Raw genomic sequence first — 23,623 nt, forward strand, 5'->3', positions numbered from 1 at the left:
GGCAGCAACAAGAACCTCCTAACAAGTCTCCACTTGGACAGAGAGAGGTGGACTAAGAAAAGCAAAGGCCTAGGAGGTGTTATTGCTTCTCTGAGAGCCACCCTCCCAGGTTTGTTTCTTCAAGGCCAGGGTGCTGGCCCAGGGCCGGTTTGCTGTTAAGACCCATTCCTGGCCCTTGTTCCTGGTAGGGAGAAGCTAAGGTGTTTCTCATCCCCTCTCTCTGTTCTCTCAAGTGTCTCTGGCAGTGGCTGTATCCTCTCCATGGTTTTACCTTCTGCCAGGGAGACACAGCTCCTGGGCTTCCTGGCCCCTGTGGCCGCCAGGCAGTAGCAGCTTCACACTTCTATTCCCCCCATTACCTCACTGTTGCCAGTAAGGCTTCCCAGCTTCACCCATGGTCCCTGTGGGCAATGCCTTAGGTTAAAACCCATGTTTAATATTTAGAGTAGTTTCAGTTGTCTGGGTTGGATCCTGACAGAGAAGAGCAGGCTAAGTTGTCACATAACTAAAATGTAGTAACCTTTTCCACTTGATGCCAAGAGGGCTTCCAGAAGTTCTTTACTGGTTCTCTCTGTAGGACAAACTTTTCCTTTGCCCTTTGGCTTAGGAGCAACCAAGTCCGGCAGTCTTGTAACAGATCTTATCCTTAGGGGTGCAGAAGGCCAAAGACCAAGCCTTTACTAAGAGTGATAACCTGGTCACCATCTTCCCATTCTGAGGACAACCTCAAGTGTCTGACCTGAGGTCAAGGCTTTCTTTTTATTTGTACTAATACTCCTTGCTGTGCAGGGTAAGGGAGAAAAGAAAAGGAAACGCTACCCACAGGAAATCAGAGTACAAGGAGCATGCAGCAGCTCTGGGAGGAAAAGATTTATGACCAGTTTCCAAAAGCACTGCTCAGAAGAATGCTTTGATCAACACACAATCACAAATAGCTCTCCCTAGCTTTTCCAATAAGCGCAGGAGAAACATCACCATGAAAATAAGCCATGTTCCATTCCAAATTGTATTGCAAATATTAAGGAACATTCTAGAATTTCGTAAACCAAGTTGAGAGAAAAAATGATGATATGAGTTTGTCTGCTAAGAAATTTTCCCTCTTCCTGGTTTCCCCTCCACTTCCCTCCAAAAAGTAAATATATTTCAAGATAAGTGTTATTTTTGGGGCACCTGGGTGGCTTAGTCGGTTAAGCGTCCGACTTTCGCTTAGGTCATGATCTCGCGGTTCGTGGGTTCGAGCCCCGCGTCAGGCTATGTGCTGACTGCCAGCTCAGAGCCTGGAGCCTGTTTCAGTCTGTGTCTCCCTCTCTCTCTGACCCTCCCCTGCTCATGCTGTCTCTCTCTCTCTCTCCCAGAAATAAATAAAACATTAAAAAAAAAATTTTAAAAAAAGAAAAAAAAGATAAGTGTTATTTTTGAATCACATCAGGTCCAAGTTTGTCTATAAGAGAGTTCATTATTACAAACCAGCAATCTCTGGCACAAAAACCTATACATGGCAGATTAGGTTGTTTATATCAGCCAAAAAAAGCCCCACATAAACATTAGTTTACAAGTGTTCCTCCCTGCTATTTTTGAAACATTACTATTTTTAATTTCAACAAGAAGACATTGGCATCATATTATGATTCTCCACATACTTTGCAGAATAGTGAGAGAACAGTCTGACCTTGAACTGAAGGCACAGAGAGTAGGTGAAGAAAGCAGAAGAGGAACGGTATCATTACCTCCTTGTCATGCGCAATCAGCTGGGTCTTCACATGACCAGACACAAGATTCACTCGGCCCAACACCTGCCCTGTCTCCAGCCCCCAGATGGTGCAAGTCGTATCAATGCTCGAGGTACCTGGAAACAGCCAGTGCAAGTCAACGGCTGACAGGAGTGAGGCCTCCCTCCTTGCGCCCACTCCTGTTTAGCCCAGGAGAGGACACACCATGGACACTTGCTAGCATGGGAAAGGTGCCGGGAGAGCCAACAAGAATCAAGTATTCAATCTTTACCCCGGGACCTTCACTCTGCTGACTAGAGAGACAAGATATACACACATGGGAAGATCACTCCATATGAAGAATTAATGACCACATCCCATATTTTGCCTCTTTCCCTCTTGGCTCCATCTAGGATGCATGCATGTACCTCAGGCCCAGTGCTATTTCTGAGGAAATGTTATCATTGCTTCTTCAAACTGGAATATGCACTTCCTCGCTCCCTTACCTAACAGATAAGGATCCACCTCATTCCAGTCAAAGGATGTCAGGGGAGCACAGAAATCAGAGTTCTTGTTATTGTTTAGCAAACATTCCAGCCGGGTTTCTGTTTCACCAACCTGAAGGAACAATAATTTTTAAAAATCAGCTAGGCTAATCTTCACAGAAAACCTTTAAAAGCTCTGTTTAGACATTATCTTACTAAACAAAAGGCATAGGGGAAGAACATTTTTATCATACAGAATAATAAAATCCAGAGGAACTCCATGGACACTACTACTTTCCAAGCTTTCTCCTCTGCCCAGCTTTGTTTTCCAAATTTTTCACCCCCTGGTTTTCCTAGAGGACAGGTCTTCTCACCTTGTCCAGCCGAGAATCTCTGTACCCTGCCTGGCTGGGCACTACACCTCCAGGCTACAAGAGATGCGCTGATGACCAGCTCAGCTGAGAGAGGGGGTGAGGTTCCACAATTCACTCACATACTTTACTAGCATCAGTGGCTTGCTTTTATTTTTAATTTACTCAAAAATATCTTGGCTACAGACAGAATGAGAAGCCTCAAATATCCCCCTTATCCCACCCCACTCCCAGTTTACCTTCATTTCCTCAGGTTAACAGAGCCTCAAGTTCAGGGCTGACTGGAGCCTGACCACAGCAGGACTTCAAAGAATCTTGACTAGATTTATTAAGAAACCCGCTGAGCCAAACAAGGTCATCCCAGATCTGCTACCTGTGGTTTCTGCCGGGCTACAATGACACTTGCTGCCACCAACCCCAGTCTGTTCTCTGTGACACCATGCTTCTTAGTAAACAGCTGACATAGAGAAAGCCCATTGGTCTGGCTGCTAACTGAGCACCTGCTTACCCTCCACACACGGAGATAGTCGCCACTTGTTGCCAGTAGGTCTGGATAGACGCCTTTTGTGTCAGGGATCCACATGAGCTTTGTAGTGGGGTAAGGATGGTCAAAAGTGTTTCGACAAATAAACTCTGAACTCTCTTCATCTAAGCCAACGAGCTGAACCTGTAAAATAACCAAATTGAACCACGTAAACATTTGTGTTTCTGGAGCAGTATCAAACACATCAAATCCTTCCCCCCATCTCCCAACACACTCGCTAGTAACATGTGTCACGAACATGTGTCAAATGAGCATTCAAGAACGCAAATCGCTGTAACTGGCATAAAATGGCTGCAGGGGTACCTGGGTGGCTCAGTTGGCTGAGCATCTGATGCCAGGTCAGGTCATGATCTCACAGTTCGTGAGTTTGAGCCCTGCATTGGGCTCACTGCAGTCAGCGCAGAGCCTGCTTAGGAAATCTGTCACCCTCTCTGTCTCAAAAATAAATAAATCTTAAAAAAAAAAAAAAAAAAAAAAAAAAAAGGTTGCCATTGATGGGAAAGTTCCCTGATTTCTAGCTACTTTTTCTTAGAGTGGATATGGACCAATATTAACCTCCATTCTTTGCTGTCAAACTCAGTCTGGCTCCATAAGAAATGCCACTCAGTATACATTTGTTTCTGAACTTCCACTAACTGGAAGATGGAATGGGGAATTTTTGGTAAAGATCCATAATAAATGGATAAGCACACCATTTCCTGGGCTTCTCTGCAGTTAATCCCTTGCTTCTAAACCCCAAGCAACCACTAATCTCTAGTTTTGTCCCTTCTGTAATACCACACAAATGGAATTGTGGCATTGAGTCGTGACTGGCTGCTTTCGGCGTGATGCTCCTGAGATTTGGCCACGTTGTTGTGTGTTACCAGTAGTGTCTTCTCCCTTATTACTGAAAACATTGCATTATGTGGAAGCACTATATTTATCCATTTACCAGCTGATGAACTTTCAGGTTATTTCTAGTTTGAGACCATAATAAATATTGCTATGAATATTTATGTGTAAGTTTTTCTTAGACAAGTTTTCATTTTTCTTGGGTAGACAACTAAGAGTAGATTTGCTGGGTCATGTTATAAATGTAGTTTTAACTTTATTAAAACACAAAGTGCCCAGGTGGCTTAGTCAGTTAAGCATCCGACTTCAGCTTACATCATGATCTCACAGTTTATGAGTTCGAACCCCGCATCCGGCTCTCTGCTGTCAGCAGAACCCGCTTCGGATCCTCTGTCCCTGTCTCTCTGCCACTCCCTCTCTCTCAAAAAAGAAATAAAAACATCTTTAAAGTCAGTCATTGCTATTAAAAACAAAATTGGTAATCTGTTTTCTAAAGTGGCTGTGTTGTTCTGCGTTCCCACTAGCAATATACGAGAGTTCTAAACACTCCATATCCTTGTCAGCACTTGGTATTTCTGACTTTTAAAAAAAATCATTCTGATAGACCTGTAGCAGTATTTTCATTTGCATTTCCCTAGTAACAACTATAGTATCTTTTCAAGTGCTTATTTGCCATCCCTGTTTATTCTCTGTTGAAATCTTTTCAGATAATTTTGTCTTTTTAAAAAAGACTTGATTTTTTTAGACTCAAAAACTGGGCAGAAAGTACAGCGTTCCCATTATACCCTGTCCCCCCACACGTACACAACCCCCACTCTCAAAGTACCTACTCCAAAGTGGTCCATTTGTGGTGGATAAACTTACACCGACACATCACCACCACCCAAAGTCCACAGTTTAGAGTTCACCCTTTGTGTTGTATGATCTGTAGATTTTGACAAATGTATAATGACACGTGTCCACCATTACTGGATCATACAGAGTAGATGCACTTCATCTACACTAGGATGTTTTCTTCTGTACTGAGTTTTGAGAGTGCTTTGCATATTCTGGATGCAAGCCCTTGCTCATGTGTTCCGCAAGCAGTTTCTCATAGTCTGTGGCTGTCCTGTCATTTTTTTCCCCCCAGTGTTCTTTGGAGAACAGAAATTTTAAATTTTGATGTCAGTTTATTGTTTCTTTTCTTTTCTTACTCATGGTCTTGTGTCCTTGCTAGGAAATCCTTGCCCCAACTCAGGTCATAGATTTTTTGTTTTCTTCTAACAGTTTTATCGTTTTAGGCTTTACATTTAAGCCTATGATACCATTTCAAGTTAACTGCTTTTTAGGATGCCAAGTATGAATCAAGGTTCACTTTTTTTTTTTACATATAAAATGTCTAGTTGTCCCAGCATCATGTGATGAAAACTACCTTTTCTCCTTTTGAATTACTTTGGTCTCTGCTGAAAATTCACTGACTGTGTACTTGCACATCTATTTCTAGAGTCTCTATTCTGTCCCATTGATCTATATGCCTATCCATTTACCAGTTCCACATCGTCTTGACTCTAGCAGCTTTCCAGTGAAGTTCTGCAATTTATGGTGTAAGTTTTCCAACTCTGGTATTATTTTTCAGAATCATTTTGCTATTCCACATATCTACTCTTCTGCATACATTTTAGAACCAGCTTGTCAAATTCTACAAAAATCCTGCTGAGATTCAGCTGGGGACTATGTTGTATCTATAAATCAATTTGGAAAACCTGCTCTTTTAACAATAATGAGTTATCTGGCCCATGAAACAGCATATTTCTCCACTTACTTAGACTTTCTTTCATTTCTCTCAGCAATGTTTTGAACTTTTCAGTGTACTGGTATTGTATTTTTTTTCATTAACCTTATTCTTAAGTGTTTTTAGCCTATTATAAATGAAATTGTCTTAAAAATTCCATTTCCAATTGTTTATTGCTACTATACAGAAATACAACTGACTTTTGCAATTAATCTTGAATCCTGTAACTTTTGCTAATTTAGTTATTAGTTTTGTAGTTTTTGTAGATGCCTAAGGATTTTTCTATGTATATATCTTGCCATCCATGTCTGACTTTTATTTTTTATTTATTTATTTATTTATTTATTTATTTCTAGGAGAGAGAGAGAGAGAGAGAGAGAGAGGCAGCGTGAGCAGGGGAGGGTCAGAGAGAGAGAGAAACAAAAACTGAAAAAGGCTCCAGGCTCTGAGCTGGCAGTCAGCACAGAGCCCGACGCGGGGCTCGAACCCACGAACCGCGAGATCATGACCTAAGCGAAAGTCGGACACTTAATCGACTAAGCCACCCAGGCGCCCCCATGTCTGACTTTTAAAAACCTAGATGAATAAATCGATTCATTTTTATGGAACATCTATGAGCTTTCAAAAACCATATCATGTTCGTACATACATAGATGATGTATGAAAATGTAAAAGGAGAAAAAACCCCAATGCCCTAAAACCCAATAACACTGCCCTAAGATAGCAATAAAAGTGATGTCACAGGTGATACAAGATAAGCTCCTTATTTCTAACAGTTAATTGGTAATAGTTTAGAGGAAAGAGCAATAATTCAAAGGGGGCAAGTGAGGAAAAGTGGAGATAGGATTTGAGCAGTCTTTGTGGAAAGGTTCTGGGGAAGCTAAGAAGAAAGAATAGGCACCCAGGCAGTTGAGTATACTAATGCAGCAAACTAAATGATCTAGCTGGTGGCAGTGAGGACACCTGTTTGAGGAACCATATGAAAGAGCAGTGCACATGCGGCCGGGAAGATGTGCCTAGGGCAGGCTGCAGAGCCCTGAAAGGAAACTGAGGACCTAGGTGGGCCTTCCCCTGTGCAGGTGTCTGAGAAGGCAGCAGACTATAAGGCCTTGGAGGTGAGAGTATGAGGCCTGGTTATGCTGGGCAGGGCTGCCTGCCTGGCAGGGGGCTCAGCCCTGAGATCCACAGGAAAACTGACAAAGGTTAAGGGCCTATGGTGGCAGGTAGTAAGAAGGGCAAGGGACAGAGATGGCCACAAGAGGGCTTCTGACCAAATGAAGTTCCTTGAGAATTTAAAATTCTGACCTTTGCAGAAAATAAAGAAGGAAGATTCTAGATGGAACAGGGAAAATTGGCATCAGCCTTGGTGGAGGAGGGAGGAGAAAACAGATGAGAAGTTGTGCAGGTGCACTGGGCAGAATAAAGAATCAGCCTCTCATCCAGATTCTGAGCCAGATATTTCACTCATGTATTTATTCAACAAATTGTAACGAATGGCTTCTTGGTGTCAGGCACTGTTCTAAGTACTGGGGATATGGCAGCAAGAGCAAGAGACAAAATCGATCTAACACCACAGATAACGCCGTGCGGTAAAATGGAGAAAACACTACACTCCCTTCTAAAAGCTGCCTTTCAAGTCATCAGAGATTTCTCACCAACCTCGAAATATCAGATCCTGTGAGCATTTGCCACTTAGGGTCCTCTTAACCAGACATTTAAGGCTTTCTACCACCTGGCCCTAGCCTGCCGTACTTCCTCTCTTATTTATCTAGTCACTACTTCTCATCCTTTCCAGGTTCCTTTCCTTACACTGCCCTCTATGCTTGTAAAACCCTCCTACCTCCTTTCCATCAACCCAAATCCCACCCAATTTTAACCTAGCACAGTGGCATAGGCATTCAGGGCCCCTTACCTACAGCTTGCTCACTATAGGCTCGCTTGGCCATGTTACTTAACTTTGCTAAACTGATTTTCCAATCTGTAAACTGAAGACATTCACAACACCTGTCATTGAGTTCTTTGTAACACTCTGTATGTAAACAATCTTTGTAAGTAAATTACTTAGACTAGCGCCATACTTGGTATGTGAGATTTTAATACTACTACTGTGTCTCACTTACTTCATAAACCATCTGTAGCCTTCCTGGTATGGTGATCTTTCAGTACCAATCTATACCATCCATTTGGTGACTAACCCCATACTGCCTCATGAAAGCACTTACATGCTTCTATTTCACTTGGTAAATGTCTTAAAAACAGGGCCGGTCCTGTGTCTGCTTGTATTGCAGATAGCAATGGTCTCCAAATCTGGCCATCAGATTTACCTGGAGTGCTTTACACATTCTTGGGGGCCCCAACTGTGATTCAACAAATGTCAAGTAGGGCCTGGGAATCTATATTCTTAAGAACCTTCCTGGGGAGAGGTTTGACCACCTCTGCACAACAGTACCTAATCCAGGGAAGAAGTAGGTAATGGCTGGGATTTAAGTTTTTCTGATCTTCCCAAGGTTTCATGTGTTTGCACAGACCTGTGTTTTATCCTTAACCTGACTTTAGCTCTTCCGCTTCAAGCTGCCAACCAAGTACTGAGAGGAGTAACACCTGGCTCTCACTGTTCCCATGAGTATTTTTTGTTCAGATGCTCACATGTTTACAATGCGATGACGAAAGAGAATGGGAGTCCTCTGTGAATATACACATAATACAGAGAGAAGTGGTAAAGTCCCCCATTAACTACACCCTCAATTCGACTTATTCTCAAACCAGTTTGGTGTGCATCTTTCCAAATGGTTCTCTGTGCATCTGTATGCATATGTGTCTGGTGGGCTGTTTGAAGAAACATAGAAGAGGCTTCTGCAACCTGCTCTTAACAAATTATCTTGGATGGTCTTCCCATGTCAGCATAACAGTTCTAGCTCATTCTTCTACAGCAGGCTGGGTTAAGCACACCATAATTTATTAATCATTCATAGTTATTGTGGTTATATCCCATTGTTTGGCTATTATAAACAATACTTTGTACACATGTGCAAATGCTTTATTGGATAGATTGCTAGCAGTGTAATTGTTGCATCACATTTTAAATGTTAATACCACAGAAACTATGAGATAATGTGTGTTAAGCTTAAAAAGTTAAGAGATTCGATCCAACAGCTTTCAAAAAGGCTGCTTCCACTTACGCTTTCATGAACAGTATATGAAAGTGCCAATTTCCCCATAACTTTTTTTAAATTTTTTATTTATTTCTGAGAGAGAGGGAGACAGTGTGAGCAGGGGAGGGTCAGAGAGGGAGACACAGAATCCGAAGTAGGCTCCAGGCTCTGAGCTAGCTGTCAGCACAGAGCCTGACGCGGGGCTTGAACCCACGAATCGCGAGATCATGCCCTGAGCCGAAGTCGGACGCTTAACCGACTGAGCCACCCAGGTGCCCCTCCATAACTTTTAAAATACCGAAAATAATCTTTTACATTTTTGCTAATCCGAGGACAAAAATGGTATTTCGCCCTTTTACTCCTGAGACTGAGCATGTTTACTAGTTATACTTCAGATTAACAGTAACCATTGTTAATTATCTATCTGCTTATGGTGGATCAAGTACAAGCACCATGCTTAATGCTTTACATGCACTACCTCATTTAACCCTTTCAACATCTTCATGAGGTAGGCACTATTCTTCTTCCCACTTTCCTGAGATGCTGAGTAAAAGACATGATAAGTATCCTGCCCACAATCATGAACCTGCCTTTTAAATATAGGTAGTCCTATCCCACAACCCAAGCTCTTCACCATCATGCTAAAAAAAAAAAAACACCAACTTAAAACATCTGCCCAGTATATTTTATGGAACTGTGTCTCTCTTTTTTCTTATTGATTTTTAAGAATTCTTATGGATGATTACTGTGCTTTTGTTACATATTTCCTTTGGTAAATCTGCCCATAAAACTCTGAAGGTGATGTCTTTTGGGGGGGTAGATCTTTGACTACATTTTCAATTCTTCAAAAAATCTTTAGGAATTTAATTATTCAGATTTTCCACTGAAGTTTGACACTTTGTTTTCCCTTAAAACTATGCTTCAGGAGTGCCTGGGTGGCTCAGTCAGTTAAGCGTCTGACTTCGGCTCAGGTCATGATTTCATGGTTCGTGGGTTCGAGCCCCACATTGGGCTCTGTGCTGACAGCTAGCTCAGAGCCTGGAGCCTGCTTCGGATTCTGTGTCTCCCTCTTTCTCTGACCCTCCCCTGCTCATGCTGCCTCTTTCTCTCTCTCTCAAAAATAAATAAAACAATAAAAAATAAGTAAAAAATAAAAATTCTTAAAAAACAAAAAAACCCCAAAACCTATCCTTCAAAGGTGCCTGGGTGGCTTACTCAGTAGGGTGTCCTACTTCAGCTCAGGTCATGATCTCACAGGTCTGTGAGTTCAAGCCCCACGTGGACTTGCTGCTGTCAGTGCAGAGCCCACTCTGGATCCTGTCTCCCTCTCTCTCTCTGCCCGTCCCTCTCTCTTTCAAAAATAAGTAAAACATTTAAAAAAACAAATGCTTCATCTAGGCTTTTGGCCATAGTCTTACAAAACCATTAATAGCACTTTCCATCTTCACACCCCCCTCCTCCTACTCCATATGTCCACCTATGCCCATAGGAAAAGGAGTGTCTGTCCCTGTCCCCCACTGGACCGAGGGTGAGGTTCTTTTCTTCCATCCCCACCCGTAACTAGTTCCAATTGCTAAACTGGCCAAAGCCTGAGCCAGGCATATGGACATGTCTCACTAGGGGCCTGACCGCTCTGGTAGGCGGCCATGACTGCTCTCTTCTGCCCATCCTGTTCCCACGTGGAGAGGCAAATCAGCCTACTTATTATGGGTCTGGCCATCCTTTCTCTAGCTTCTCTCTACCTTCAGCTGAGTAGGTGAGATCAGATTGGGTCTGCCCATAAATTAGACATGGAAAAACAGAAAGTGTCACTTGGGCTTTAAGGCCAATCTGCATTTCTCCAACTTAGTTTACCAGGTAATAGTACCACATTGGAGGTGCTTGTTCAGCCATTACTAGGGTAAGGTCAGATTTCTCCTTTGGCTCTTATTATTGGTATATAACTTCCTTGATAAGAAGCTCCCAAGGGGAAAGGGGGTAACTGATAGAATTTAAACACCAAAATTCTACCCTAAACCCCTTACCATTATATCTTCTATCATTTTCTTGCTCAGGCTTACAAGTTCTAACTAAATGATCTTTCAATTGGGTTTATTTCATTCTTTAAAATAACTCTTATAGATTGTAAGAATTATAAAATGTATGACCATCGCATAAAACCAAAGTATAGGTATACAAAAGAAGTGAATAACTTCCCCCTATCGAACCCCCAGTACATCACAATTATTTAGTGTATGTTGCTTCACATTAAGTGCAGGGTTTTCCTTCAACTTTTAGAAAAATGGAATACCACATCCAATGCTATAAATCTTTTCATTAATTTAACAAAATAATGGATACCCCTCAGGTCAATACGTAGATTCAACTCATTCTTTAATCAATGCATAGTATTTCATAGAATAAATGTACCATATTATGTGGTTTAACAACTCTAGTGATGTATGTTGTGTCCCTTTTTTTGCCACTACTACTTCTTACATGACTTGTAATACATGCTTATGTACTGCTTGCTATCTTTATTTCTGGAGGCAAATCCGAAGAATGCGATTGCTGTATTAGAAGGTATGCACATTTTATTTATTTTTTTAATGCAGCAATACTGCTTTATTTTACTTATTTATCTTTAAGTAGTCTCCATGCCCAACCTGGGGCCTGAACTCATGACCCTGAGATCAAGAGTCGCATGTGCTAGCTCTACCAACCAAGCCGGCCAGGCATCCCAAGGTATGCACATTTTTAATTTTAAGGGAAGCTGATTTACTTTGCAAATGGGCTGTAGCAATTCACCCCCCTATCAGCGTATGTACAAGTGTTCATTTCCTTATACCATCAACAATACTAGAAGCAGTTAACTTAATTTTTATATATTTGAAAAGAAAAAAAATCACAAGGCCAATTCTCATTTCCCTTAACTATGAGGTTGAGCATCTTTTCCTATTTATTGAGCACTTGCACTCCCTCCCCTATGAACTGGCTATTTATTTTTTTTAAATTTTTTTAAAAAATGTTTTATTTATTTCTAGGAGAGAGAGAGAGAGAGAGAGAGAGCGTGAGCAGGGGAGGGTCAGAGAGAGAGGGAGTCACAGACCGAAACAGACTCCAGGCTCTGAGCTGGCAGTCAGCACAGAGCCCGACGTGGGGCTTGAACCCACGAACCGCGAGATCATGACCTAAGCGAAAGTCGGACGCTTAACCGAGTAAGCCACCCAGGCGCCCCTGAACTGGCTACTTATACTTTACCATGTTTCTATCACACTGAGTAAATTAACCTGAAAATATTTCCCCTGGACTATCATGTATCTTCCGACTTTGTCCGCCACATACCTTTTCACATAAAAATGCTTTATTTGTATGTACCATAATGTCAATCTTTTCCTTATTTGACTTTGGGTTTAATGATTCATTTTAAGACTGCTTTCTCCTCTACTCACCCCCACTGCCTCAATACACACTTCTAGTCAATTTTCTTCTACTATTGCTTGTGGGGCTTTTCTTAATATGTAAACATTTGATCTAGAATTGATTTTCATACAACGTGAATTAGAGAGCTCTAAATATTTCTGCCATATGAACAGTCAACTATGCCATACAATTTATTAATTTTTTTCCTAGTGAATTAAGGTTCTATCTTACCACATACTACATTTCTATATATATTCAGACCTGCTTTGGAACATGTAGTTCCACCAATGTCTCTGGCTGTAACTATACCAATTCCAGTATATTTATTGTAATCTGGTAGAGCAACTGTTACTGTTTTTCAACACATTCTTTTTCCTCTTAAATTTTTTTTGACATTTGTATATATTTATAAGACTCTGGTGACAAACAGTATTCCAATTCTGGCCCTGTTTTTACCATCTATGTCACTTTGGGCAAGTCATTTATAATACCTGGGCTTAAGTTTCCTAATCTTCCCTTAGGTTTTGATATGTAGTATTTTTTATTATTATTTTTAATGTTTATTTTTGAGAGAGACAGAGTGAGAGCAGGGGAGAGGCTGAGAGAGAGGAAGACATAGAATATGAAGCATGCTCCAGGCTCTCAGCTGTCAGCACAGAGCCCGATGTGGGGGCGCGAACTCATGAACCACAAGATCATGACCTGAGCCAAAGTCAGACGCTTAACTGACTGAGCCACCCAAGTACCCCTGATACACAGTATTTAAAAAAAATTTTTTTTAATAGTTTATTTATTTTTTGAGACACAGAGAGACAGAGCATGAGCAGGGGAGGGGCAGAGAGAGAGGAAGACACAGAATCGGAAGCAGGCTCCAGGCTCTGAGCTGCCAGCACAGAACCCAATGCGGGGCTCGAACCCATGAACGGCGAGATTGTGACCTGAGCTGAAGTCGGACGCTTAACCGACCGAGGCACCCAGGTGTGCCTGATATATAGTATTTTTAACTAATCAGTTGACTTCCCTTAACGTTAAAGGTTTTTCTTAATATGTGGTCAATTTCTGTAAATTATCTTTTTAAAAAGTGCATTATTTTTACAATATAAATCTTATATGTGATTAAGCATATTCTCAAGTATTTATAGTGGCACAATCTATAATAATTGCAGACTTGTAGACATTACTCCATTACCTTCTGTCCTCAAATGTGGTAAGGCTTATTTAATTTCTCCTTCTCTTCAAGAGGACTCAACTGTTTTGCCTGGATGCCCAAAAGATTCTTTCCTCACCCTTAAAATTAAGAAACTTTCCTAGAAAAGTTTTCAGTGCCAATTGTTTTGTGTCCATTTTTCTTGATATTTTTAGGTTTTTCTTTTGAGAGTGTGCACACATGTGCATGCAGGAGAGAGGCAGAGAAACAGAATCTTAAACGGGCTCCACATTGTTTGAGAGCCTGACACGGGGCTCACAAAATCTTGATTTGAGTCAAAATCAAGTCAGATACTTAACCAACTAAGCCACCCAGGTGCCCCTTGAGATAAGGTTTAAACTCATTACTTCAAACATTTTTTTCCCATAGTCTTTAATTACATATTTGAGCTTTTGTGTTTCATTTTTACAATCTGTCTTCCCTATCCTTCACTAATTTTCAGTAGTTTGTATTCATTTTTATTCTCTTTTCAATGTGGCTTTTAATTCTGTGATAACTTTTATTTTCTCTTTCACGATTTTCCTGGGCTCTGCCTGCTGATATTGCATTTTCTCCTGTCACCATGCCTTATTTTACTTTGTCGCCTGTATCTCTGCTTGTAGGTCTTTACTTTCCTAAGTTCTCTGCATTTATGGTGGCAGAACTGGCCATTAATTTTCACCTGAGGTAAAGAAAACATTTTTGTAGTGAGGCTACTTTACCTGCCACTTGTTTCCCATATTTCCTTTTTTCTTATAGTATCTCTTTCTAGATACTGTGCTGGAATCTTTTGACTGAGGCAAGTTCTTCCTATGTGATCGGAAGGAGCTTCCTATGGGAGAGAAGCCAGGGCCATGTTCCAAGTTAGCAGAAACATGTGAAACTTTAGCATCTCCCCAGCCAACAGGGATGAGAAATGGTTAAGCTGCTCGTAATTCAGTGTCTCTTCCAACCTGCCTTATCTAATGCTCCTAGAGAAGATGGCATGTCTATGTGTCTCCTTGAAAAGCTTAGTTCCCCTCTTACCCCAAGGGTTAAATGGGGTCTGGAGAAGCGCCTGCTGCCAGCCTGTGCACCCTCTTCTCACTGTCCCAAATAAAGGATTGTTGATTTTGCCTGTCAAAATTCTATTCTGGAGAACTGAATGAGTTTGAAATCTGAAGCCAAAGATATCCTTTCTCAGCATCTTCCTATATCCATGGGATCTTTATTATACTGTTCCTTCCCCATTTACTGTTGGGAGCATAAGGAAAAATTATTCGACTTTAAACATCTAACTGCTGAGGCGCCAGTAGGAAGACCATGAGACTCTTGATCTCGGGGTCATGAGTTCCAGTCCCACAAGGGGGTGCAGGGATTATTTAAATAAATAAAAAACTTTAATTAAAAAAAACACATAAACATCTTGATTACATATAGGTTACCCTTGTGCCTTTTTCTCCATAGTCTTCTCTGTTCTATTAAGCTTTTATCTCCCACCTCCACTGTCTTTCTGCAACTATTGCTTCACAATGCTTTACCCCAAGCATGAAAAAAATGCCATTTCTATAAAGGAAGGGCTGTAAAGACCATTTTTACTTATTTTAAAGCTGTGGATATTACTTTTGGATGTCTCCTAAGAAGCATAAATGCAACATAAAATATTTACTCCTTGAAGACATTACCACATCTTTACTGTCAAATGCTTTCAAGAAAAGCAACATAAATTACTATTCACATTGCACATATCTTACATTTAAAAAAATTAAAGGATGTGACGTTTATCTTATTATATGCTCCTTGAGGGAGGAAACTGCATTTTATTTTACTACACACAATGCTAGTACCAGGACATGAGGGTAAATATGTACATATATATATAATTTTTTAAAGCTCCTAAGTTATACAAATTGATATGCCACTCCAGTGAGTGGAACATTTTCTGTGATTGTTAATATAACCAAAATCAGCTAAGCAAAATTCTGAGAGAATATGCCAGGTTTTCTTGGTCTTTTCCATCTGTCCTCCCTTCAAGCCTGTTCCTGACTGATTATTATTGATCAATGTCTGCAGAGAAGTCCTGCCTTGTTAAACTTTGAGATGAATTCTGGCATAGTACCCCTTTGGCTCCTGGCTCAGAGGCTAACCAGTCGGCTCTGGCATCTTGGCCTCAGACAAGCCAGACTACCTATAGAACACAGATTCATTCCTTGTTCAAATCACAGCATCTCCAGTAGGCCTGTGTGAACCAGGTTAGGGCAAAAAGCAATAAAGCAGCAGCACTTTTATCCAGTCGTCCCATGGAGGAATTAGTCCTCTCACTGTCTAAAAAAAAGAAAGGAGGAAGTTAAAACCGGAAGAGTTTTATAGTGGATATTCCCCTACTGACAGTCTTGCCAGAGACTGATGGAGCACTGCAAAATTCTAAGTTATCTATCCAAAACACTTATGTGTACTAACACACTTTCTCTTTTTTGTTGCCAATCTCACATCTGCTAATAAAGTCTACAGAAGGTTACTAAGCATCATCATTGTGCCCAAAACACATGGCTTGTGTGTTCAATACATATGTGTTCAATTAAATGAAGACATTACTGAAGGGCTGCAACAAATACTAAGAAATTAACATTTATATGCCAGAGTTAAAATCATCATGTGCCAAACAGATAAAGCAACTGCTTAGAATCTCAGAGGCATCAACACAGGATGGAAAGGCAAGCACTCACCCCATGTGTATTTCAAGTACAAGGTAGTCTTGCCCAGATTCACTATCAGTATGCTTCAAAAAGCGTCAGGTATACCTACAGTTTCCCTCCTCAAAACCTCAAAAATGCTTTCTAGATACTAAATCTTAAAGCACGATGGTCAGCTAGTTAAATATTAGGGCAAAATAAATCCCTATCACTCTGGCAACTCTATTCAAAACCAATCCTGAAACATGTGACTAAGTGAAACAAAAGCCCAGGAACTGCTACCCATCTTTCCCCATAATACAGGGGAAATACGACCTGTCTAAAGGCCACAGATACAGTCAAAATTCAGGAGAAACATGAGAGTTCTTGTATCAACTACTGTGTCTAAGCCAGGTAGAACAAGAGAAAATGGACTTAAACTAGACCATTACAATACTTGGAGTCTGATTACAAGAAGCTTCTAGATCAAAAAAATGGATTTAGTTGAAAGGAATCAAAAAAAAATATTTTTCCCCTCTGAGTCTTTAGAAGGCAGAGGAATGAATATAATGACATTTTGAGGTACCTTCCTTTCTGGAAAATACAGTCACATTTACCTAACACCCATATAATTCTCCTTGATTCTATTTCTTTTTTTATTAGAAAAAAATTTTCTTAATGTTTACTTTTGAGAGAAAGACCAAGCTAGCGAGCACAGGGGAGGGATAGAGAGAGAGGGGGACACAGAATCTAAAGCCGGTTCCAGGCTCTGAGCTGTCAACACAGAGCTTGATGCAGGGCTCAAACTCTCAAATCATAAGATCATGTACCTGACCCAAAGTCAGATGCTTAACCAACTGAGTACCCAGCCACCCCTCCTTGATTATATTTCAATTACAGATACAGTAATATCTAATAATAGCCAACATTTCTTTTTTTTAATGTTTATTTATTTTTGAGAGAGAGCATGCATGCACTTGTGCGCATGAGCAGGGGAAAGGCAGAGAGAGATGGAGAGAAAGACAGGGCGAGAGGGAGAATCCCAAGCAGGCTTCGCACTGCCAGAGTAGAGGCTGACCTGGGGCTCAAACCCATGAACTAGAAGATCATAACCCGAGCCAAAATCAAGAGTCAAACGCTCAATCAACTGAGCCTCCCAGGTGCCCCAATAGCCAACATTTCTGAATTGCTTACTATGTCTGTCCCAGGCAGAGTTCCTAAACCCATTATGTATATTAACTCATTTAATTTTACATATTACCCTTATTTTACAGACGAGGAAACTGAGGCAGAGAGGTTAATTTGCCCAAGGCCACAAAAAAGGAGGAAGAGGCAGGACAGATATCTAGACACAGAGTACCTCAAAGAGGGCTATCTGGTGCATAAAGACTAAGCCACCTAGGTGCCCCAGGGACTAGTCAGTAACAGAGCTTTTTGCATGGGATGGAAGAGCTTAATCAACGTTTAAGCGAATGTAGATGCCACCTCTGGTCAGCGGACGCCTAGGTAATCCCAGAGTGATGTTCTCAGAGTGCCATCTGGACCCTGTGTTTCTGAATCACCTAAGTGTCTGTTAACTTCAGGGGTGGAACCTAGGAATGTGCAAGTCCCTCAGGGGACTCTCATAGGCACACACTAAAATTTAGAGAACCACCACTCCAACACCAATGCTGGTATCCTCCACCACAAGAAGGGAACACAAAACACAATTACTGATGATGCGACTTCCAACTCCAGATACAGTTGGTAGAATCCGGTTCTTTACTCTCAAACAATTCCCAAATTTATTCAGATGATCGAACACTTGAAAGTCCAGTTGTTTTTGAAATGCTAATAAATTTAATTCTATTGAACTACAAATTCAAATAATTTTACTATAGGAAAACGTGACTGCATTAATTCAAAAATTTTAGAAACTATAACCATGTGTATTCTTAGTCAATGTCTCCACAGTACAAAAGAGGACTGTCTCTGGACTTTTCACCAGTGTTAATTTGCTGCGTTCATTTCTTTTGCCCTCTGCTGGCAATCAGTACAGACAGCAAGTAGGAAACAAAGATCTGAAAACTCCAACCAATAACTTTTAAACTCCTCTAAATTGTAAAGTGTGGCACCTCCGTGGCAAAAGTTTTCTCCAAAACTGAGCCTAAGAGTCACTGTGTTAAAGTGGTATTTACTGCTCACCAGCAGCGAGAGGCACAGATCCTCTACAGCAGGGCTTAACTTGAAGTCCATGAGCTTGAATCACATTCATATTTTCACTAACCTCTGGCTGAAATTTAGCATTTCCTTCCATTATGAAGGGAGGCAGCTATGTACAGCCGCATCAATATCTGCCTTTGTTACGGACAGAAATCACTTTTTTATCATACCACATCACTTTAATTAAACATTTTGAAATGCTATTTACCCTCATTACTACTTTAATATTATAATAATTACACTGGATGGTGTAATTTAATGAATTAATTTAAAACTACATATTACTACAGCTCCACTTTTTAAAAAATGTTTTTGAGGGGCAACAGCGTGGCTTACTTTCTTAGCTGTCTGCTCTTGGTTTCAATTCAGGTCATGATCTCACAGTTCGTGAGTTCACGCCATGCATGGGCTTTGCAGTGGCAGTGTGGAGTCGCCTGGGATTCTCTCTAGCCTCCCCATTACCCCTCCCCACATGTGTGCTTTCTCTCTCCCAAAAATAAACATTAAAAAAAATGTTTTTGATAACTGTAGTTCGATGTAATTGATTTCCTTCCTAATTCTATATATTTTATGTATTTGAAAACATAATTATGATAAGAGGTCTATCAGCTTCAGATTGTCAAAGGTGTCCATAGCATGGACACACACAAAGTTAAGAACAGTGACCTAGATAGGTTAGGGCACAAAAATAGTTTTAAGATACTGCATTGCCTATATCATGCAAGTGAGTTAAGACAGAAGTAACTGCTTATCCTGTGATTATCGGGATTATTAATTTGCCTTTCACTACTAAGACCCACACTGCCTGACACAAAGGAGTTCCAATAAATAGCTAAATAAAAGGACAAACTTTGGGGCAGAGTTTCTGCAACTAACATTTGACCCGTTACTTCACTGATTCTACCAGCAGCCTAACTGTGGTTCGGCTCCTCTCTTAGAAATGGGGCTACTAAAGGGGTGCCTGGGTGACTCAGTCAGTTGAGCGCCGACTTAGCTCAGGTCATGATCTCGCAGTTCTGAGTTCAAGCCCCGTGTCAGGCTCTCTGCTGACAGCTCGGAGCCTGGAGCCAGCTTTGGATTCTGTATCTCCCTCTCTCTCTGCTCCTCCTCAACTCATACTCTGTCTCTCTCTCTCAAAAATAAATAAACATTAAAAAAAAAAAAAAAAAAAAGAGGGGCTCCTGGGTGGCTCAGTTGGTTAAGTGTCCAACTTCGGCTCAGGTCATGATCTCACAGTTCGTGGGTTCAAGCCCCGTGTCAGGCTCTGTGCTGACAGCCAGCTCAGAGCCTGGAGTCTGTTTCAGATTCTGTATCTCCCTCTCTCTCACCCTCCCCTGCTCACACTGTCTCTCTTTCTCTCAGAAATTTTTAAAAAAATTTTTTTTAATTAAAAAAAAAAAATGGGGCTACTACTGCTTACCCAAATGGACTCTGGAAGATCTTGCAAGAAAAAAGGGGACATCAATTTGCATAAAAAACTCAAGCACTCTGACAGATTTTACTTTTTTTTCCTCTTAAACATATATTCTTAAATAATAGGGGTCTCGATTTTACTAACACAGTTCCCACATCAGGACCCTGAATTCCATTCCATTCAGCTATTCACTATGGGGCATAAGGAAGAGCCAGACATTACAGAAAATAAAACTATGTTTTGCTCAGGACTCTCTGCTTTCTGTGGACTGGGTAGCCTTGAATATGAGTGTGTAGTCCCTGGGATTTATGTGGAAGCTGTGCCTGTTATGTCTGAGCAATGAGAGTCCATCGCATCCATCGATTTCTCAATGGGGGTTCCAGAAAAGCTGAGCCCTATACTCCAGAGAAATGCTCCTGGAAAACTTACAATGTACAAATGTTTTTTAATGTGTAGAAAAGAACTCTCTTCCTACAACAAACTTTGGGTCAGAAATAAGAAGATTAACCTGTGCAACACCCAACTGCTAGTCAGTGGACCAGACCGAACCAAACTCCATTGAGATTTTTCCCTTGAACCATGCCTATCGCTGTCCACACAATTTCATTCTTCTTAAGTCATTCTTCATAAGTCTTCTTATGTGTATACTCTTAAGCAAGAGTATACACATAAAGCTTTAAACACCACTAGCCACTGCTTTCAGTTGCTCTGATCACTATCACAGTGTTTAATACAATCAGTGGAAGAGATTAAGGGATAAAGGAAAGAAAATTCTGCCCACTGATGTATTCAACAACTTTCAAAAGTAAATTTATGCTGCAATGTCAGCTTAAAAAGCCTCCACCTACTGCCTGTGCTTCTATGAAAGCACATCGACAAACTGTCCACGTCCCGAAAGACTTACTACTACTCAAGGTTACACTTCTGTAGCAGCATGAAAGAAACCAAGAAAGATAAGGAAAGTGTCATCCTTCTCCCTTCGGAAAACAGTGACAGAATCATGGGCCAAAGTTTCCAAAAAGAGATCACTTTGAAGAGGACACATATGAGGCAGCAATAGCAGTGACACACTATGGCAGAAGTGACGGGCCGGGTGGTCCAGGAATGGTACCTGGGGGTGGAAGTAGGAGGCTGGGAAGCCTGCACAGTAAACAGCCCTAACAAATCTAATGTAGCCAAGAGTGTAAGGCCGCCAACTGAAGCGCCAGCAGTTTTCTTCCCAGCCACCTCTTCTCTCTCTTCTCTTGTCCGCCCCCTAAATGAAGCAATGCGGCGGGAAAGGAGAGAATTGGAGTGATAAATGGCGTGGCTTTTCGGTGTAAAGTCGAGTTTGAGTGCCGTTTCCCCCCCCCCCCCACCAAAACAGCTGTCTGACTCGAGCAAGTCACAACACGGTGCCTCAGTTTCCCCATGAGTAAAATGGGGTAATTACGCTCCTAACTACACAGGAATGCTGCCAGGATTAAATGAGACAACGAGCGTGAAACCTTTTGCAAAGGACCAGACACAGAGGAACCGTTCCGGGACGCTAAGGGAAGTCCGCAGGAGGGTCCTGGGGTCGGGGGCTCCGGCCCGGAAAGGGTGCTCCCGGGGCCCGCTCCCCGCCAGCTGGGTTCCGAGCCCCTGCCCGGCCCACCTTGTTGTTGTACTCCTCCACGAAGCTGCCCAGTGCCAGTCGAAAACGCTTGTCGGGCCGCACACTCCAGTTCATGGCGTAGACGGTCCAAGGCGCTTCATACTTGTAGATCTCCTTCCGTTTGCCGTGCAGGGACATGGTGGCGGCGGCAGGGCCGCAGTGCGGGCCGGGACGACAGCGAGCTGCTGCGGGCCGGGAGCAAGTCAGACGGGGAGCCGGGCGGGAGACTGAGCGGTCCGAAGGGAGGCGGGGCGGGGGCGGGCAGGGACGGCCTAGCCCGGAAGCGGGGCCGCGGCGGCGGACAACGACTGCCGGGCCCGACCCCCAGTTTCAAACCCGCTTGGGCTAAGACCACAGCCACCTTCCGTTTGAAGCCCCGCCCCGCCCTCTCGGAACGGAAGCCACGCGACCCCTGTAGCGGCGCCGGCCGTTGGCTGCCTGACACGTCCTTTCCAGTGGTTCCTCCTCTTTATTGGCTAGGCCACCCATAGCTTCTGAAACTCTTCACTATTGGTGAAGATGTTTGTCATTCCAAAGAATTGCCCCGCCCAATTTCAGGGGGGGGCAGGCGCTTTCTCAGCTCTAAAGGTGATTGGTTGACAACAATGTCAGTCAGAGAGATAACGGCGCAGTGCGGGTGAATGGGGACGTGGGTGGCGTACAGGCCAGCAGCTTAGTTGCAGGCCTCCAAGTTGGAGGCCAAGTCTCTGAGGGTGAAACCTCCTTTGTGACCTGCTCTGACTTCCTCTCTGAAGCTGCTATTGCCGGCGGCTTCACGCTGTCCAGTAGAAAATGTAAATTCTGCCTTACCTGAGGGCCTGCGGCCTTAATTTCCTCCTAGTGCCCATAGCCTTGAACACTGGAGGGTTGTTCTACGTGTCCCCCAAGGGCCTTCCCGCGTTTTCCTGGCCATTCTAGAAATGCTCGGGATTTCAGAGTTGGTTTTCAGTAATCAGCCACCCGACTTGCTGGGCCCTAAGTTTTTGTTGGTTCCCATTCATTCCATCCTTTCCCGGCAGCGGCAGCGAGGCCCAAGGCAAAAACTAACCAAGCCCTAGACATATCTGTGTCCTTAGTTTGAAATGGAGAAGCGCCTGAATATAGGTCACATCTCTTTGTAATTTAGCTAGTGGTTCCATTGCTTTGCTTTCAACACAATGAAAGAAGAATTAATAGAATTGTTAGATGACATTAAATATTTTAAATATCGTGGATTGTTGGACAACTCAGATCAAAAGAATTGAGTGACTGCTTTATATAACAAACCCTTTAGTGTTCAATCTACTTCTTGGAACAAATTTTCTCTGCTTAAGTTTATGAAAAGGAAAGAAAAATAGGCATAAAAATGTTGCTGAACCGGGGCACTTGGGTAGCTCAGTCGGTTAAGCAACTGACTCTCCACTTGGGCTCAGGTCATGATCTCCCCTTTGGTTGAATGGAACCCTACCACCAGCTCTGGGCTGGGAGCGAGGAGCGTGCTTGGGATTCTCTCTCTTTTTCTGTCTTCCACCACAAAATTTATAAACATTAAAAAAGTGTTACTGAACCTTGTCTTATTCTAATAAAAAGTGATAGTCATCCACACTCATGAGCTAATGAGAAGAAAATACCCTTTTATAGATGCATTCCCATTAAAATTTTGGTTTCTATAAAAATTTGAATTATAATTAGGTCGTTTTGAACAACTCTGTATTAAGCGTAATGCTTAAAGTTTTGGTAAGTTTACAAAAGGTAATTTTAAAATTTCGAGACTTTTGCATTTGTTGCAAACAGTTATGATCAGGTTATCAATAATAGGCCTTAAATCTGGAAATAAATTACATGTAGATAAACTGTGGGAATAGAATGGAATTATGAGAAGAGAAAAGGGAATCGTTAAGAGCTTATTCTTGTGTTTTTTTTTTTAATGTTTCTTTTTTTTTGAAGGAGAGTGTGATCGGGGGAGGGGCAGAGGGAGAAGGGGACAGAGGATCCAAAGGGAACTCTGTGCTGACAGCTGTGAGCCAAATGTGGGGCTCTAATTCACAAACTGTGAGCCCCATGTAGGAGCTTGAACTCACGAACCATGAGATCAACGACCTGAGAGCTGAAGTCAAACACTCCATCAACTGAGCCACCCAGGCACTTGGTTCTTGTGTGTGTGTGTGTTTAATGTTTATTTATTTTTGAGAAAGAGAGACAATGACAGAGAGACAGAGAGACAGAGTGTGAGCAGGGGAGGGGCAGAGAGAGGGAGACACAGAATCTGAAGCAGGCTCCAGGCTCTGAG

At 42.0% G+C, this 23,623-nt stretch overlaps 1 protein-coding gene across 3 annotated transcripts in view; it reads right to left on the reverse strand.

Annotated features, from left to right (window-relative positions):
• Nucleotides 1-21,710, reverse strand: part of DCAF7 (DDB1 and CUL4 associated factor 7) — a 31,448-nt gene extending 9,738 nt beyond the window's left edge. For all 3 annotated transcript variants that reach the window (XR_005529013.1, XM_039235942.1, XM_039235941.1), the window contains exons 1-4: nt 21,355-21,710; nt 3,074-3,232; nt 2,216-2,327; nt 1,728-1,846 (exon numbers count right to left, since the gene is read on the reverse strand). Coding sequence is in view for 2 of the 3 variants with exons in the window: in XM_039235942.1 (XP_039091873.1) it covers nt 1,728-1,846; nt 2,216-2,327; nt 3,074-3,232; nt 21,355-21,492 (528 nt within the window). In the remaining variant the exon portion in view is untranslated. The remainder of the gene's footprint in view (nt 1-1,727; nt 1,847-2,215; nt 2,328-3,073; nt 3,233-21,354) is intronic.
• Between the last annotated feature and the right edge of the window lie 1,913 nt (nt 21,711-23,623).

Source organism: Hyaena hyaena, unplaced genomic scaffold (assembly GCF_003009895.1).
Source record: "Hyaena hyaena isolate Hyena2069 unplaced genomic scaffold, ASM300989v1 scaffold_104, whole genome shotgun sequence".
Classification (NCBI taxonomy): domain Eukaryota; kingdom Metazoa; phylum Chordata; class Mammalia; order Carnivora; family Hyaenidae; genus Hyaena; species Hyaena hyaena.